We start from the raw sequence: 17,334 nt of genomic DNA on the forward strand, positions 1-17,334 counted from the left end.
CAAGATACACAGGCACAGGAGGGGGTCACCTGAAGGAGGGCATGAGATGTCATAAAATCTGAGATGGCACGGCAGGAATGGAAGGGAGAGGAACAGATGGGCAGGCCATCCATTCCCAGGACCTCAACCTACTGTGACCTAGAAACCCAAATAGAGGGTAATTTCTGCCGTTCCACCCACCTTACAGGGCATTCCATCAGAATCAGAGGGAAACTTTATCTGTAAAGAACGAGAATCCCTAATTGTGTCAAGGTCATTAATTTACTGATGCCATTTAAAAAAGATTTTTTGTGTGTTTTACAGAAACATCATGGTTAGAGGAAAGAGAAAGCAGTTTGTTTTGAAATATAATAATGACAGAAGGAATTACTATCACCAATGCCTCTCTGATCCATGGCTTAGTTTCTGCGAGTTTTGAACAAAACGATTCCTACCCATTCTATAACTCAATCCTTATAATGACATCATGAGAGAGATTTTATTACTCTCAGTTTTCAGATAAGAAAATTGAGGCACAAAGAATTGAAGTATTTTGCTGGCAGTCACAAAGCTACCACTTTGTGAGCCAGGATTTGATCCCCAATCTTGGCAGCTGTTTACTTTGCATGTCACTCTACCTTCCTTGCCTTCCACCCCTCCTTTCCTTCCTTCTCTCTACAAACATTAATTAAATCACCCAAGGTCCAAACTCCATCTAAAATACTAGACTGCCATCTGTAAAATAGGCACAATAAGCACCTAGCTCACTGTTATTGTGAGGATTAACTGGAATAGATGAACATATGAAATTGCTAATACATGACCACTTTTTACCCTAAAAACAGCAAGTACATATTGTTAACCCTAATATGTAAATATTCTTTTGTAACTCTTAAGTGTTAAATAAATATTGATAGATATTGATATCCTGGTTTTTGAAATTTGCTGTTTTAGTATTCAAACTTAGAAGGCTCTAGGTGGTGGCTGAGAGCTCAGACTCAGACAGACCCGAGCATGAATCCCTTCATGTTCTCATATGTAAAAAAATAGGAAAGTGGCCCTGTTGCCTAGTGGTTAAGTTCAGCACACTCCACTTCGGTGGCCCGGATTCAGTTCCCAGGCATGCACATGCACCACTCGTCGACAGCCATGCCATGGCAGCATTCAACATACAAAATAGAAGAAGATTGGCACAGATGTTGGCTCAGGGCAAATCTTCCTCAGCAAAAAAAAGAGAGAGAAAGGGAAAATAATGGCACTCATTGTCAGAATTAAGTTATTTCACATAAAGCAGTTAGCACAGTGCCTGGCAAATTTAAGTGCTCAATAAATATTAGCTCTTTCTATCATTCATTATTGTTATTGTTGTTGCTATTGTTCACTTGCTACCTTCATTAAGATAGTAGAAAGTTGTCAAATCAAATAGTAGAAAGTTGCCCATTGCAGCATTCTTTATAAAAAAAAAAAAAAATTACCCAAAAAGAAATTAAATTTCCCAGAATAGGGAAACAGCACAGCAGGATCCTGAAAGAACTGCCTTTAGAATTAATGAAAATCAATTTAATTAAAATTTAAAAGCCCCTGCTTGGCCACTTAGGGGCTGTATGATTTGGAGCAAGTCATTTCTTTTCTCTGGACTTGTTAACTCACCTCAAAAATGAAGGGTTTGCTCTTAGTGACTCATAAGTCCTGTCCAGATTTAACGTTGATAGTCCTAAGGTTCTAAATAAATTATAATTATCAACATTAAGGATAAGAGACAACCACTAAGTACACAGGAGGATCATAGCGACATGAGAAAATATTTTATAAATTAATACTGCCCACCTTCTTTAACTCTATTGCTTGCTCCGTAACAGTGATCACCTCCTAACAGAATCTGTATTGTGTGTATTGTCTCTCTCTGTGAACTTGGTGGCAGCTCCAGGATCACAGAGATCTATGTCTGGGTTGTTCACTGACAATCTATCCCCAGCCCCTAGAACGAGCCTGGCCCACAGTAGGAGCTCAGTTAACATTTGTTGATTGAAAAATTGTGAATATGAAGTTAAAAGAGCAAAATACAAAAGAATATAAACAGAATGCCATTAATATAAAATACGTACCCTGATGGGGAAATGGTAGACGGAATCAGAGAAGTTCAAACTCAGTGATAACGGAATGAGAGTAGAGATGGAATAATTTATTTTAAATTTTCCTTCAATATTCTGAACAATTTTGTTTGTTTAAAAAGAAAGCATACAAACAGGTAAGTGTGTAGACAGGAGAAAATGAAAGAGGTCTGGAAGAAGGCGCCAAGGGAGATGTGAGTGAACCTGAAGGTGGGCGTCAAGAAGCAAATAGAGTGGCCAGCCCGGTGGCACAGCAGTTAAGTGCACATGTTCTGCTTCGGTGGCCCTGGTTTGCCGGTTCAGATCCTGGGTGCAGACATGGCACCACTTGGCAAACGCCACACTGTGGTAGGCATCCCACGTACAAAATAGAGGAAGATGGGCATGGATGTTAGCTCAGGGCCAGTATTTCTCAGAAAAAAGAGGAGGATTGGCAGATGTTAGCTCAGGGCTAATCTTCCTGGGGTGGGGGTGGGGGGGGGGGAAGAAGCGAATAGAAGGCTTTTTGGCGGGTAGGTACTCTACGAATGGAAACAGAATCACAGAGCAGAAAGAAAATGAGGTAATATGATGCAGAGAAGAAAAGCCAGTTTACTTTGAACTTTTAATCACCAGCTCATACCTCTTAAACTATTCCCAAGTTGATAGACTTTCTCCACTAACTGCCTCAATCAATGAGCATTTTGGTGAATTTGAGCACAAAGGGGCACCAAGGGTGGTACCTGTTCCTGTTCTCAGCAGTCTGAGCCTTCTTGTGACCTGCTGCTGTGGATGAAGAACGACGAGTCCCACACACTTAGGCTAACTGGTGAGCGGTACACCTTTTCACTCATCATCTGATCCACAATTCCACCCAGGGCCACACGAGGGACAGGAAACAGCCTTCCCTCCCAGAGGCTGAATGGCAGGCCACCTTCCTACCATACAAAGCAACACACCCTTGCCAAAGGAAGGACACAGACATGCGGCCTGGAAAATTACAATTTTAATAAAAATTATTAAAATAAAAATAATTCCTTTTGGCTTTGGGAAGTCAGAGGGGAGCACGCAGGAGAAGATGTCCAGGGAGGGCCTGGTCCTGAACTTTATCAAATCAGCGGACCCTACTGCTGACTGTGGGCTTCATCTCCAACCCTTCACCTGGTCCTCTCTTGCATTCGGGGTCGCATCCTGCTCTTAATGCCTTCAGCCCCCAACTGCTTGCCTGAGCTCTTCAGCATGTCCATGCATTTGAACTTGGAGCAAACCAGCTTGGATCCCTCGCTGTGAGAGCGCTCAGGACCCTGTGCTTTTTGTTTACAGCACATAACATAATTGTAACTGTACTTTGTGGACTTGCTTGAACCTGTTAGCTCCAGGAGGGCAGAGGCCATGCTGTGTGGTCACCACTGCACTCCCAGTGCCAGCACAGAGCCTGGCACAGGCATGCCCCCAAACAGTTGCAGCTGGTCAGAGAGACGGCACGAGTCCAGCCTGAGTTAACCAGGCCTAGGGCCTTAATCATACTCTGAATGCCCCTGGTGGCCACAGCCCTAGAGCCAGGAAATCAGATAAGCAACACAGAGGAGATGAGATTGAAACCCTCCCCAAAGTAGCCAAAATAATTAAGTCACTAGCTTTGTGACCCAACAAATGAAATACAGAGCTTTAGACAGAACAATGAGTATGCCAAACACAAGTAAAGAGTGTGTAAAGGTTTAGGTCCTCACAGTTTTGAGTTTTGAAGCTACCGAAAAAATGATATTGCATAAGGTTTAAAAAAAAACCTTTCCAAGAGCCATCCAATATGGTCCAAGTTAAGAAGCTTTCCTGGTTGAGCTAGCTTCCTCTCTAAAATCCTCATGCTGGCTTCATATTAGAACACAGGTTTAATGAGAAGGCATGCCTCCTTCAGGTGTAATGCACAGAGGACGGCGGGCAGGAGAAAGTCACCGTGCCCAAGCTCTGGTCTTGTCTAAACCCATGAACTTGGAGAAGATGAACTTGGAGAAGAAGCATCTCTCCAAGGTGTCTTGGAGAAACGCTGAAAGTCCATTTCAGCATTTATGGCATTTTTATCTAATAGGCCACTTGTATTAATGATTGACTGCATCAGTTTCTGAATGAATTTTATACGGGGAAGGTGCCTTGCAATTCACCTTCAGGCCAACATTTTACACTTAGGAAAACGGAGGAGCCAAGAGGGGCCCAGAGGGGGCTCGCAGGAGCACAATTCCAGGCCTAGACTCTAAGCCCAGAGTGAAGGTCACAGGGGTTCCTGTCTACACTGTCAGAGAACTGCTGAGTTCATTTCCAAAGGTGAGTCTAGATCACTGAGTGTCAACAGAGTCTTGTAAAACATTTCTACTCATAAGCAGGGTGCAACATTTGGTATGATGTCTGGTGTGATCCCCCAGGGTATAGGAGACCAATTAAAGCATGATCCTTATTTGCCCTTCATTACACACAAATCTCTTCCAAAGATGAAAAAGAAAGTGTTAGATGTGTGTGCTGAATGACGAGGAAACAAGTGGAAATGCAGGTTCTATAAGACTTTCCAATCACCCATAAGAGTGGAGAATGGTTTCTTTCTTGGTAGTCATACTAAACTGCCTACAGAGTTCCTATAAATACTATTTCCTGCTATTGTGCCTTGCCCATGCTGTTCCCTCTGCTACAAACACCCTTTCCAACACTCTCATATTTCCCCACCAAAATCCTACCTTCCCAATAAGATGCCAGTCAGGCATCTCTAAGGATGTTGAACAAGCATTTCAATGTAAACTATTTCCTGTTTTTACTTTGCAGTAACACACAGCCCTATTCACACCTGACAGTCTTTCTAGGATGTACCAAAAAGACTAGCAATGGTATGAGGTTTGTATGGCACCATGTACCCCATTGAGAAAAGCGCTACAAAAACACAAGGTAATGTTTCATCAATTTATTTAACCTGATTCCTTGAAACACGTACAGCGTGATTTTGATGGATGAATCAACCAACCCAAGATTAATAGCCTGGTTTACTACGCTCAATTCTCTTTCCAAGCCACAAGCCAAAATAAACTCACCCTCAATTTATAACTTTGCAAACTGTGCTTTTGCATATCGACTCCTGAATCCATTGCGGTTATTAAAAGGATGGTTGCAACCGTCAGGATGGGCCAGGTTATGCTGTGGTAACAAACAACCCCTAAATCTCAGCCCCAAACATGGCCACAGTGGTCACTCTGGGATCAAGAAGATGAGCCCAAAAACTCTCTCTTTCTGGACTTGACCTGACAATCTAGCTTAAGCAACTCTGTAGCTGACAGCAGTTTAAAAGATATGACCCCCTCCTTTCCTTCTCCAACCACCTACAGAGCTGGCTTGCAGGATTACCATGCAAATTAGACATGATAATGTTTGTTATACACCCAGGACACTGCATGGCATACAGGCAGCAGTGGGTAAATGATAATGTGGCAAGTACCACGTCATTACCATTATCCCTACTCCTCTTCAAATAATAGTAATAATGTTATTATTATAATTCTCATAGACCAGTGGTTCTTAAATTTGTCTGCACATTGGAATCACCTGGAGAGCTTAAAAACTACTAGCGCTTGTGTCCCACCCCCAAAGTTAGTGAATTAATTCGTCTAGCGTATGGCCCAGGCTTTGGAATTTTAAAAGACCTCCAGATGATTTTAATGTGCAAACAAGTTTGAGAACCACTGTCGAAGAGGCATCAAGATTCACACCTATGCAAACATATATTTGCATGCATACACGCATACACAGACATGCACACGCAAGCTGGCCAGGCTCCATGAATCCTGCCGCCTCCATGAGAGTGGTGGTCACAACGGTCAGGATGAATTAGGTTACACTGCAGTTAACAAAGAACCCCTAAATACCAGCCCTAATAACAACCACAGTGGTCACTCTCTAGGCTCATCAAGATGAGCCCAGCAACCTTGTGTTTCTGGTGTTTACCTGACACTTAAGGCATGCACTTGACCCTCAAGACCTTCTCGTCTTCACATCTTTCCCAAGGTCCAATTTAACAAGTTTGCCAGGCCCAGAGTAAATGAGAACCAAAAAATTATACTGGTGTGGACAGACTGGGAGGATACTTGGTTAGAGGAGGGCCACTGAAGGCTATCAGTAATTGAGACTACGCTCTGCTCAACTCTCTGTCCCCAAGACCCAAACCATAGTAGACAACCTAGAATAGAAATAGAAATGTGGGTAGGTAAATTAATTATTATCAGTAATAATCTGGAGAAAAAAAAAGAAAAGAAAAGCAGACTCAAGAACTCAGAAAGTCCAGCATCTAAGTTGGAAACCTTATGCACCAACTTGTCACCAATCACTGTTTTCATTTCCTTATTTTTGTTAGTTTCTCCCAGGAAGAAATTACATCTGATGGGGTGGAGGTAAGTGAGGTCAGGAGATTGATGAGGTCAGGAGATCTATGAGGTCAGGAGATCCATACTCTTTCACCTGGCAGCAAAGCACAAGACATGCACGTTGGCTGCAGGGAGCAATACAAACACAGACACCTTGCCACCAGCACACAAATGCTTTTTGGCAAATCATCTCCTGCTCTATTGGATGTTATGTCTCTACGGAGTCTGGAGAAAATCAGAAAATCCAGCTTGTTTGCCCTCATTTTGGCAGTTTAATTTAGGAATCATACTGGCATTATGATTTAGGAATCATAAACTCTTTACCAAAAAATGTATTCTGTATTTTGAACACATGAGTTTACTTGAGCCCAGGGGAAAGAGGCATTGTGTACGATTACATAATAGTTACTCTATTATTTTAAAACTGAATGGCAGCCCCAGGCAACAAAGTCAAAAGGAGAGAGAAGTCAATTTTGTAAAATTATCTGAATGCAACCGTCTCTTCTGATGCATTGTGAGTTGACAATGGTTCTGCTTTTCTCAGAAGCTCGTTCAATTATCTGTTGCTTATCTGGATCTGAGAGAGGAGTTTTCCTCCCGTCTAGAGTTAAAGGAAAAAAAAGCAGGCAGGATTCCTCTAATAAAAGCTTGAAATGAAAAGCAGTAACTATTCCCAAGATCCTGATTAGATATCTTAGAGGAGTCATTAGATGAACCTTTGTAGGGTCTCTGTTAACGATCTATTTTCTCTACAACCATCACAAAAAGGAGGAAGGAATGCAGGATCCACACCCTCAAAACACCTGCTCTCCTCCTAGGTGGGTTCTCCTCCTAGGTGTGTGACAGCCAGCAAGCAACATATCTTCTGCACTTGTTTCCTCATCTGTAAAACGGAAATACTTACTTGACAGGGGCATGATAAGAGCTAACTGAGAAAACATATCTCAAGTGCCTAGCATTCAATAAATGTAAACGCCCTTCCTCTGATCATTGCCAACATCTCACAAAGCTCACTAGAACATGAGCTATTCAAAAGAGGAGGTAATGCCTTCCTCATCTTTCTATACCCAAATCCTACACACCGCCCCCTCAACATCTACTCCATTCCTCTCCCACCAGGGAGCATCCTTCAGTCATTCAGACCTCATCTCCAACTCCAGGAGTGGGTCCCAAGTGGTCTAAGCCAATCAGTGGTATCTCATTTCCTCTGCCATCGTGACTGGCTGAGAGATGGGTGTGTGTCCTGAGATGATCCAATCAGAGGGAAGCTCAGAAATGTGATTCAATGGCTCTGGGCTGGGACCGGTAGCTCTTTCTCCCTAGATGAGGACTAACAAGCATGTGCTGGCAGCCAGGCCACTACACTGGACAGCTCTTCTCTACACTTCTTACAGCATGCGTATTCCATGTGGTGTCTCTTGGCATCAAACAGTGCAATGCAGAAGCCCTGCTATTAGCCTTCTTACTACCATGAAGGGAGTCAACCTGAGAACAAAAGACAGAAGTGCAGAGCCCGAAGAATCACAAAGAAATGAAGCTAGAGCCCTTATCAAAGTGTGCCTGAAACCTACATACCTCTCCCCTTTAGGGTTAGACGAACCACTCAACTGCTCCTATCAATTATCCAATTTGAACTGAGTTTTCTGTCCCTCGCAACTCAAAGCATCCTTGATACATCCTTGTGCGCGGCTGAATGGATCACTGAACAAAGGATTGTGCAGAAACCTCATTGCTCTTGCAATGATTTAACTCAGACTGCCAGTTCCCTGGGAGCAGGAGCCCTTGTTGGTCTTGTCACCCAGTGTCCCAGGACCTAACACAGTTTCTGAACCTAGGCCTTCAATAAATACTTTTTTAAATAAGTGAATGGAATGAAACTTAACAAATCACCTGAAGTTTCAGAACCTTTTCAAGCCCCACTCCTCAAACATGTTTGGATCAGGGGGGCATGAAGAGGGAGCTCACAGGATGTGGAGCCATCAGATGGACCTGAGCTCAAATCACAGCTCTGAGCCTCAGCTTCCTCATCTGCAAAATGAAGATAATAATAGCTTCCTCCCTGGGAAAGGGGAGCCATGCGAAAGCACCTCAATAGGCTGCATTCAAGCAATACGCATTTCCCTCCTTCTGCTCAGCTAACCCTGCTTCATACCAGGGATTCTCATCTGGGGTTCAGAAAATAGGGTCACACTCCGGTTCATCCAGCAGAGCCAGCCCTGGGAGGGTGAGGACAGCCTACCCTGGGCCTCCCACCCCTCGCCACACACCCACTCCTTTTAGGAGAGGAGTCTCAGGCAGAGGGCACGTATAAAACTAGACCATCCAGCTTTCTGGCTCTGGTGCTTCCTCTTTGCTTTGCTGGTTTCTTCCTGAAACAGGTGTGGGACTAGAGTAATCGGCAGTATTGCAAATCTGAACATCCCTAGGGGCTGTCACTTAACCATTTACAAATGATGTGGAACTCAGCTGGACTGTCAGCTCCAGGAGGAGGGGGGCCTTGCCTCATTCACTGGCCTACCCCCAGCACCCAGAGAGCACCCAGTAAAATATTTTCTGAATACATGAAGATGAGTGAGTAAATCCACAGTGAGTGATGAAATCAAGATTCTCAGAACAGAACAGCAGTAAAACTCTATCGGTTAGTACCCAGACTGTGGTTCTGCATCAGGTAAATAAATCAGAGACCCAGAAACGAGAGAGGGCTGCTGAGGCTGACACGTGTGGACAGAATCCTGGCCCTAGAGTTCTAGTGCCTATGTTTGGGACCTCAGGCAAGTTCCAAACCTCTTGCAGCCAGTTTCCTTCTCTGACAAACACAATTACCAAGATTCAATAAGATTTCTTTTTTAATGTAGCTATAAATAGGGAGAAAAGATTGAAAGAATATACACCAAAATATTAACAGCAATTAGCCCTAGTTGATAAGATTATGGGAGGACTTTTATTTTTCTTTTTTCTGCATTTTTTTGATTATCTATAATGAATATAAATTAGTTGTCTAATAAAAAAATAATAAAATAGGGGCCAGCCTGGTGGTGTAGTGCTTAAGTTTGTGCACTTCGCATGAGCGGCCCAGGGTTCACGGGTTCGGATCCCAGGCATGGACCTACACACCACTCATTGAGCCATGCTGTGGCAGCATCCCACATATAAAATAGAGGAAGACTACCACAGATGTTGGCTCAGGGACAATCTTCCTCAAGCAAAAAGAGGAAGATTGGCAATGGATGTTAGCTCAGGGCCAATCTTCCTCACCAAAAAATAATAATAATAATAATAAAACGAAAATAAAAGTGGGGTGATAAAGTGTCTAGCCCAGCACCTATGACACAAAGTAGGGACCCAGAATGTTCCATCCTATGAATGCCCTTCAGACATTTGTAAACAGCTTTCGTATGTCTGCTGTCTCTTGTTAAATATTTCAGCTAATTTAATGTCATCCTTATATGACTTGATTTCAAGGCTCTCTTTTATCCTTCCTCTCTGTAAAAGCTCCATCTGTTAAAACCCCACTCCAGATATTGTATAACCAGCTCACAAAATCAGCAGCACGCTCTCGTTTGCTCATTTGTCTGTTAATTCATTCGCTGAGTACACTGATTAAAACCTACTATATTGGACATCCTGACTTTCGCCCACCCACCATTCACAAACGGTTCCCAGATTGTCCCGGGGAACATCCACCTTCCCTCATTCTCAGTCCTTGTGCTCTGGGAGGGGCAGACCCTAACCCAGCTTCTTCGGGGGGTGGGCATTTGATCCAGGATGGCCCATCAGAGCATCGCACTTGCCTGGCCACAGGGATTGGTTCAGGGAGGAGCAAGTTATCCAGAGAAGACCAATCAGAAACAGTGAAACTCAATTCTGAGACTTTTGTTGAACTGTTGGGAGAGCGGCCTTTTTTTCCTTCTGCTAAAACTGCTGACAGCCATCTTGCTACCACAATCTGAAAAAAAATGGTGGGCAGCACTGAGATATGGCGAAAATTGCATAAGCTTTAGAAAGACCATTTAAGATCCATGCCTTAAGTTCCATCCCTGTACTTTTCAATTACGTAAACCAGCAAACTCCCTTTCTATGGAAGCCAGTTCAAGCTGGGGTTCTATTTCGAGGTCAAAAGATTCCTGACTAGTGAAATCTGAAGTGCTGTGACATATGCTGCATGCCGGCTCTGCACAGATGATGCGAGATGATCCATGCCATCCTTCCTGGCACTCAGTCTGATGTGGAGAGAGCTACAAACAACTACAATCATTGAAAGATAATTGCTTTAATTAAATACCACACAGAGCAATAGGAAGACAGAGCGGGAGAGTCAGGAAAGGCCTCACACAAGAAACAGCATTTAAATCTACTCTGTATCTGCATCCAGGCAGAGAAGATAGAATTGCTGTTTGGAGGAGTCAAGATAACACTGTTGATCCACATCCATCTCACAGTAAACAAAAACCACTACACCTCACATCGCACTCGGGGCAACGGTACTTAAAGGGGTCAAGGGCGCTCTCTGAAGAGCCCACAGAAAAGCATCTCCAGAGACAGCAAATTGGCAAGGTCAACAGCACTCACCTGCAAGAATCTCATCGCAATGTTACACACCATATGACACTCTTAAGTAATACTCGGGTCAGTTTTTATTATTTTGATTCTCTAGACTTAAGTTTTCACTCCAGTTTTCCTGCCCATTTGAATTACTGTTGATCAAATCACAACAGCATCCTAAAAACGGCCCTTTCAAGATGAATAACCTATTTACTGAATTTATGACCAAATGATAAAAAAGGAGAGAGAAGAAAGCCTCTGTTTCCACAAAACATTTTGGATGCATTAGAAATGTGACTGATCGCAGGAAACAATAACAACAATAGAAGCCCCTCCAGCAACATCTATTTTGCTAAGAAAGGCCCTGAAGGTTGGTCTTTCTAAAGGAACAGAGCTAGTGTCTCAGACCTTTGGTGATGCATACTCAACAGAAGATAAAATAAGTCAGAAAAGGAGGACACCACAGGACAAATTCTCCTTGCCTTTGTTGTTTCTAAACACATCGGCGATTCACTGGATCCAGAAACACAGCTCCAACTTCCCAGAGCAAAGAACCTTACCGTTGGAAAAATTAATACTGGCAGAACACTTCCATGTGGTCCCAAGAGAGGGGCCAGGGATCAGTGGCAGGAGTGAGAAAGGCTTGAGATGCCTTCCAGATAACTGGGATTTCTAGGAAGCAGCTGGGTTTCCGCTGTTTCTAAAATACTTTTAAGATCACTGTTGAATTCCTCTTCCTTTATTTGCATGCCACATGACTTAGCACAAAGACTTTACCTCCCTTCTTCCTGAAAATGGGATGACCATTTACCACACACAGACCAGGCAACCACTAGGATCCAGGCAGAGCCAGCAACAGAAAGACCCCCAGCATGTGGGCATGTGGGGACTAAACCAGACAGCACCAGAAGTGCCTGGTGCTCGGCATGTGCTCAATAAATGTTGGAAATTAGCAACCTCCCCCCAAAATAAGAGGGGCTTTCATGTTGAAAGTTCCCACAGTAGTTTGTTTTTAAAAGAAAAAATATTACATGCTTATGCTTAAAAATTCAAAAAAATATAAAAGGATATGTAGTAAGATATCTTCCATCCATCCTAGATCCATAATCACCTAGGCTTTTTCTTCAAGAGGTCAACAGACCCATAACCACCTTCTTTTCCAGTGTCCTTTCAGCAAGTCTATGCATACACAAACACGTGAGTGTGTGGCTGGGTGTGCATAAGTACTCACACCTCCCTCTTTTTTTCACACGTGAAAGCATACCACATACACTTTTCTGCATATATATTGCCTTTCTTTTTTAACTTAAGAATGTATTCTGGGGGCTGGCTGCGTGGCCGAGTGGCTAAGTTCACATGCTCCACTTCGGCAGCCCAGGGTTTCACTGGTTCGGATCCTGGGTGCGGACATGGCACCGCTCATCAGGCCATGCTGAGGCAGCGTCCCACGTGCCACAACTAGAAGGACCTGCAACTAAAAGAAAAAATATACAACTATGTGCTGGGGGGATTTGGGGAGAAAAAGCAGGAAAAATAAAAAAAAGAAGAATATATCCTGGGGATCATTCTCTCATAGTATGACCTACTTTCTTAAATAGTGGCCCAGTATTCTGCTGTAAGAATATACCATAATTCATTCAATCAATCCTCTGTTGACACACATTTCAGCTGCTTCCAAGGCCTTGCTATTACAAACAATGCTGCAATGAACATACATTACACATATCTTCACACACAACATGTGTAACTATAGGAAAGATAGGATTTATAAGACGAGATCCTTCAAGTGCAATTGCAGGTCAAAGGGTACATGCATTTAAAATGTCGGGAGATAGTGCCAAGTTGTCCTTCAATGAGATTATACTCATTTTCACTCTCACCAACAGTGTAATAAGTATGCCAGTTTCTCCACCCACATTCACAAAATGTTTGTTTTTTAAATACAAGAGAAGAAAGGAGGCAGAGCTCCATTCTTGTCCCATTGTCTCTTCCTGCCCCTGTGATATATCACATATGATATTAACGTTTTTGGTCATTGTTAGTGCCTTTGAGTTGATTCTGACTCCTAGTCACCCTGTGTGCAGCACAGTGGAACCCTGCCTGGCCTTTTTGCACCATCCTCTCATCTTGTGGCTATCAGACAATGCTCCACTGCTGTTCACAGGGTTTTCATGGCCACTTTTTTCAGAGGTGGTTGGCCAGGTCCTTTCTCTTAGTCTGTCTTAATCTGGAAGTTCCACTAAAACCTGTCCACCATGGGTGACCCTGCTGGTATCTGAAATCCCGGTGGCATAGCTTTTAGCATCACAGCAACATGCAGCCACCACAGTGTGACAATGACAGACAGATGGTGTGGTTCCCTGCTCGGGAAATGAATCCCGGGCCACGGCGGTGAGAGCACAGCATCTTAACCACTAGACCACCATGGGTGGCATTGGTGACATTACTACTTCCTGAAAATTGCATTCCTGGATGCACAACCCGGAGATCAGCGTTTAAAACAGAAGGAACACACAGAGCCACTGGCATGCTGAGCCAGCTCACGCTGGCTCAAGAGAGTTGACTGTGCACATCTCTTCCCAATTCCATGTTCAGTTACATCATGTGGGTAGTTTGAAAGTGGTCATGGTGAAAGTACTTATGCCATAGAAATCAGCAAATGCTACAAATTAGAGAGACCTCTGTCAAACATATCAGCACATCAATGTATACTACAGTGGAAACTGAGGCTCTGCCACCTTTCTTTGAATATTTCAGCCCTCGATATGGTCACGAATTCTTGTGAAAAAGTCTAAGGGCTGGAGGACATCTGCAGGGACATCTAATCCTTACTAATACTGCCTCTCTCCTAGTCCCTCCATTTAAACATAAGCAACGCCCTCTCATTCTCTCCTCTATGCCGCTCTATCATCCTTTCACATTCCCATCTCTTTATCATTCAGTGCTTATTCTTGATGATTTTCTAAAGCATAGTAATCACAAACACAGACTCTAGGCTACACTAGACAGCCTGAGGTCCAATCCCAGCTCCAGCTGTGTGACCTTGGGCAAATGGCTTAAACTACTATGCCTCAGTTTCCTCATCTGTAAAACATAGATGATAATGGTAATGCCTTCCTTATATAATTTTGTTCTGAAGATTAGAATTAATACAAGTACACAGAACAGTGTTTGGCACATACTAAGGACTTAACAGATGTAAACTGTTATTATTATCTTCCAGTTCACTAATTATCTCTTTTGCTATGTCTAATCTGTCAGTTAACTCTTTTGTTGAATTTAACGTCAAGGGCCATTTTTCATTTCAATTTGGCTGCTTTTCCAATCAACCTATTCTTTTTTCATCTTTCTTTACATTTTTGATATCATCTTTACTCTTCAATCATTTTAAACATACTATTTTATAGTCACTTTTACATGGTTCTATTACTTTCAACTCAAAGCAGTTCACTTCCTGAATAGTTCATACTATTTAATTGTGAACTCATCTTCAGAGGAGGTAGTTCTTTCTGTGGGAGTCCTGTTAGGTCTGGGTGGTTGAAATATCCCCATGGAGCAATTTTATGTTTGCACTAGGGATTTCCATGGTCCTAGGCCAGTTTTTATGTAATTTCTCAGCGTGGGGGGTCGCATATCTCACAGAAAATAACAATAGAGATGCCACAACCACATATGGTACAGCCCCAGTCTTGCTGGTGACTTTTGTCCACTCAAGGCAAGCTTCCTCTCTGTTTCTCCCAAGAGTGGAGTTTTTCTAGCCCCTTTTCAGGAAGAAGTGTGATGTTTAAGGCTCCTGGGGGCTCAATTCCATCTAGACTTAAAACCTTTGGGGCTGGCCCCGTGGCCGAGCGGTTAAGTTCGCGCGCTCCGCTGCAGGCGGCCCAGTGTTTCGTTGGTTCGAATCCTGGGCGCGGACATGACACTGCTCATCAAACCACGCTGAGGCAGCGTCCCACATGCCACAACTAGAAGGACCCACAACAAAGAATATACAACTATGTACTGGGGGGCTTTGGGGAGAAAAAGGAAAAAATAAAATCTTTATAAAAAAAAAAAAAAAAAAAACCTTCACCCCCAGGCTCTACAGCCTATTCCTGGGCGCAAAAGCCCCATAAACTGCCAAGGCTTCAACTCACATAACCATTTGGCTTAGATTTCTCTCTTTATGTTCGACAGTTGTGGACTTCCCTTTCTGACGAGCTCCCCTAGATATAATTATTAATTTCAGTCAACTCCATGTTCATATCAGGAAGGACTCACACAAATCAGCTAGGTCCACCCTGTTGCCAGAAGTGCTCCAGGTCACCAAATCTAATAGAACCACTTACCCGTGTTGAGTTCTGTCCACATTACAACTGCCTTGTACTCCTGGGTTAGCTCCTACAGTCAGCACGTAATACAAAAACTGAAAGGAGTCAAAACGCTCCTTGAAAATCCCATAATAAGGTCTCATAATGGAGACCGACAAAACCCTCTCTTGTTAGGTACGACACAACCAGTCTTTCCTTCAGCATCTAATTGGGTTTCTTATGTTAAGCACCAGAAGAAATAGCTGGCTTGGAGCTCAGGACCATGTTTTATGATACCTAAAATCTATAAATATGAGAAACACACTCAATGGCACGAGATGCTCACACTCTAAAAAGCCATAGGAACAAAGACCAACAGAAGAAACAGCAGATGTGCCTCCCGTTCCTCTTCACTCCAAGAGAGATGCCCAATGGGTGGAAAGACAGGATCACCCACGTGATATAAAGTGTTATTTTTATCTCTACTTTGTTTTGTTTTTGTTGAGCAAGTATATTCGGATCTGGATGTGTTAGAAACAAGAATCTATGATATGACAGATAGGACTTGACTTCCAGAAGTCAGAAGAGTGGTTGTCTCCAGGGAGCTGTACTAACTACAAAGGGGCCTGAGGGAGCTATCCTGATCCGGGTGGTGGCTAGATGGGTGTAACATATTAAAAATTCATCGAGAGGTAGGATTAAGTATGTAAGTTACACCTCAATTAAAAGTGAAAAGCATGCATGAGAGCCTCCTGCATAACATTGTGCCAATTGGTCACCATTCTATGACTAATCCTCTCCAGAGGCCAGTGAGTGAGGACACCAGGAACTTAGGGAAAGAAGAAGCAGACAAGGGAAGTGCTCTGTTGGGGGCAGAGGGTACCCAGGCTCATAGACTTGGTTTCCCATGAGGGGTCTTACAAGAGTGACAAGTTTAACAAAGGTCAACAGCACCAGCTCTCGAGCTAGACTGCTAGATGTGAATCCCAACTCTACTCCTGCAATAGACTGTTTGTGTCCCCCCAAAACCTAACCCCCAATGTGATGGCATTCAGAGGTGGGGCCTTTGGGAGGTGATGGGTCATGAAGGGGGAGCCCTTGTGGATAGAATTAGTGTCCTTATAAAAGTGACCCCAGAGAGCTCCCTTGTCCCTTCCGCCACGTGAGGTTATAGCAAAAAGAACCAGGAAGCAGGCCTTCACCAGATTCCAAATCTGCCAGCACCATGATCTTGGACTTGTCAGCCTCCAGAACCGTGAGAATTAAACGTCTGCTGTTTATAAGCCACCCCGTCTATGGTACTCTGTTAGAGCAGCCCAAACAGACGACGACAACCCTTTATTAGTGGAGTGATCCTGGGCAAATTACGTCTCTTCTTTGAACTTCACTTTCTAGGGCTGTTGTGAAGCTTGAACAAGACAATTCAGACGAAGCTCTCAGCCCTGGAACCAGCCGGCCATGGTCAATCCCGCCTCTGTTACTTACCCACTTGGTAACCTTGAACGAATTACTCAAACTCCAGGCCTCAGTTTCTTCTCCTGTAAAATAGAGTTACAGCAAGGATTCAGCAAGTTACAGTAAGTCCTCAGCACACAATAAACCCCCCATAAATCCTAGCCACTGTTATTTTTTCCCATACCAGATACACAGTCTGGGAATAACGACTCCAAATAATATTTCTTCAGACCATTTATAGTTTACACAGCATGTTTCACAAACATTTTTCTCATTTAATATTCAAAATAGTCTTGTGTGTTACAAACAAAGAAGTGGATATTCAGAGAGGTTAAGTAACTTGCTGCAGGTTGCACAGCAAGTAAAGAGCAAAGACCCAAACCAAACTCCTATGACTGAGGGACCGTTTGGCTGGACTGAGTTGTCCCACAGAGAGCAGGTTGGGCCAGACTGTTGTTTCAGATTCAGAATTCGAAGATAAAGGATGCCGGAACTCTAAGCTACAGCAAGAAGTCTTGGTCCCAGCAAAACACTCGGCTCAACTTGAGTTTGCCCTAGTCTCAGTCATTCTACGCCTGAATCACT

General features: G+C 43.4%; 1 protein-coding gene across 20 annotated transcripts in view; it reads right to left on the reverse strand.

The window, feature by feature from the left end:
* Positions 1-17,334, reverse strand: part of CYRIB (CYFIP related Rac1 interactor B) — a 154,607-nt gene that overhangs the window by 96,817 nt on the left and 40,456 nt on the right. For all 20 annotated transcript variants that reach the window (XM_070221802.1, XM_070221806.1, XM_070221813.1 and 17 more), the window contains exon 2: positions 16,780-16,832. In XM_070221802.1, coding sequence (XP_070077903.1) covers positions 16,780-16,832 — 53 coding nt within the window. The remainder of the gene's footprint in view (positions 1-16,779; positions 16,833-17,334) is intronic.

This window comes from Equus caballus, chromosome 9 (genome assembly GCF_041296265.1).
Source record: "Equus caballus isolate H_3958 breed thoroughbred chromosome 9, TB-T2T, whole genome shotgun sequence".
NCBI lineage: Eukaryota > Metazoa > Chordata > Mammalia > Perissodactyla > Equidae > Equus > Equus caballus.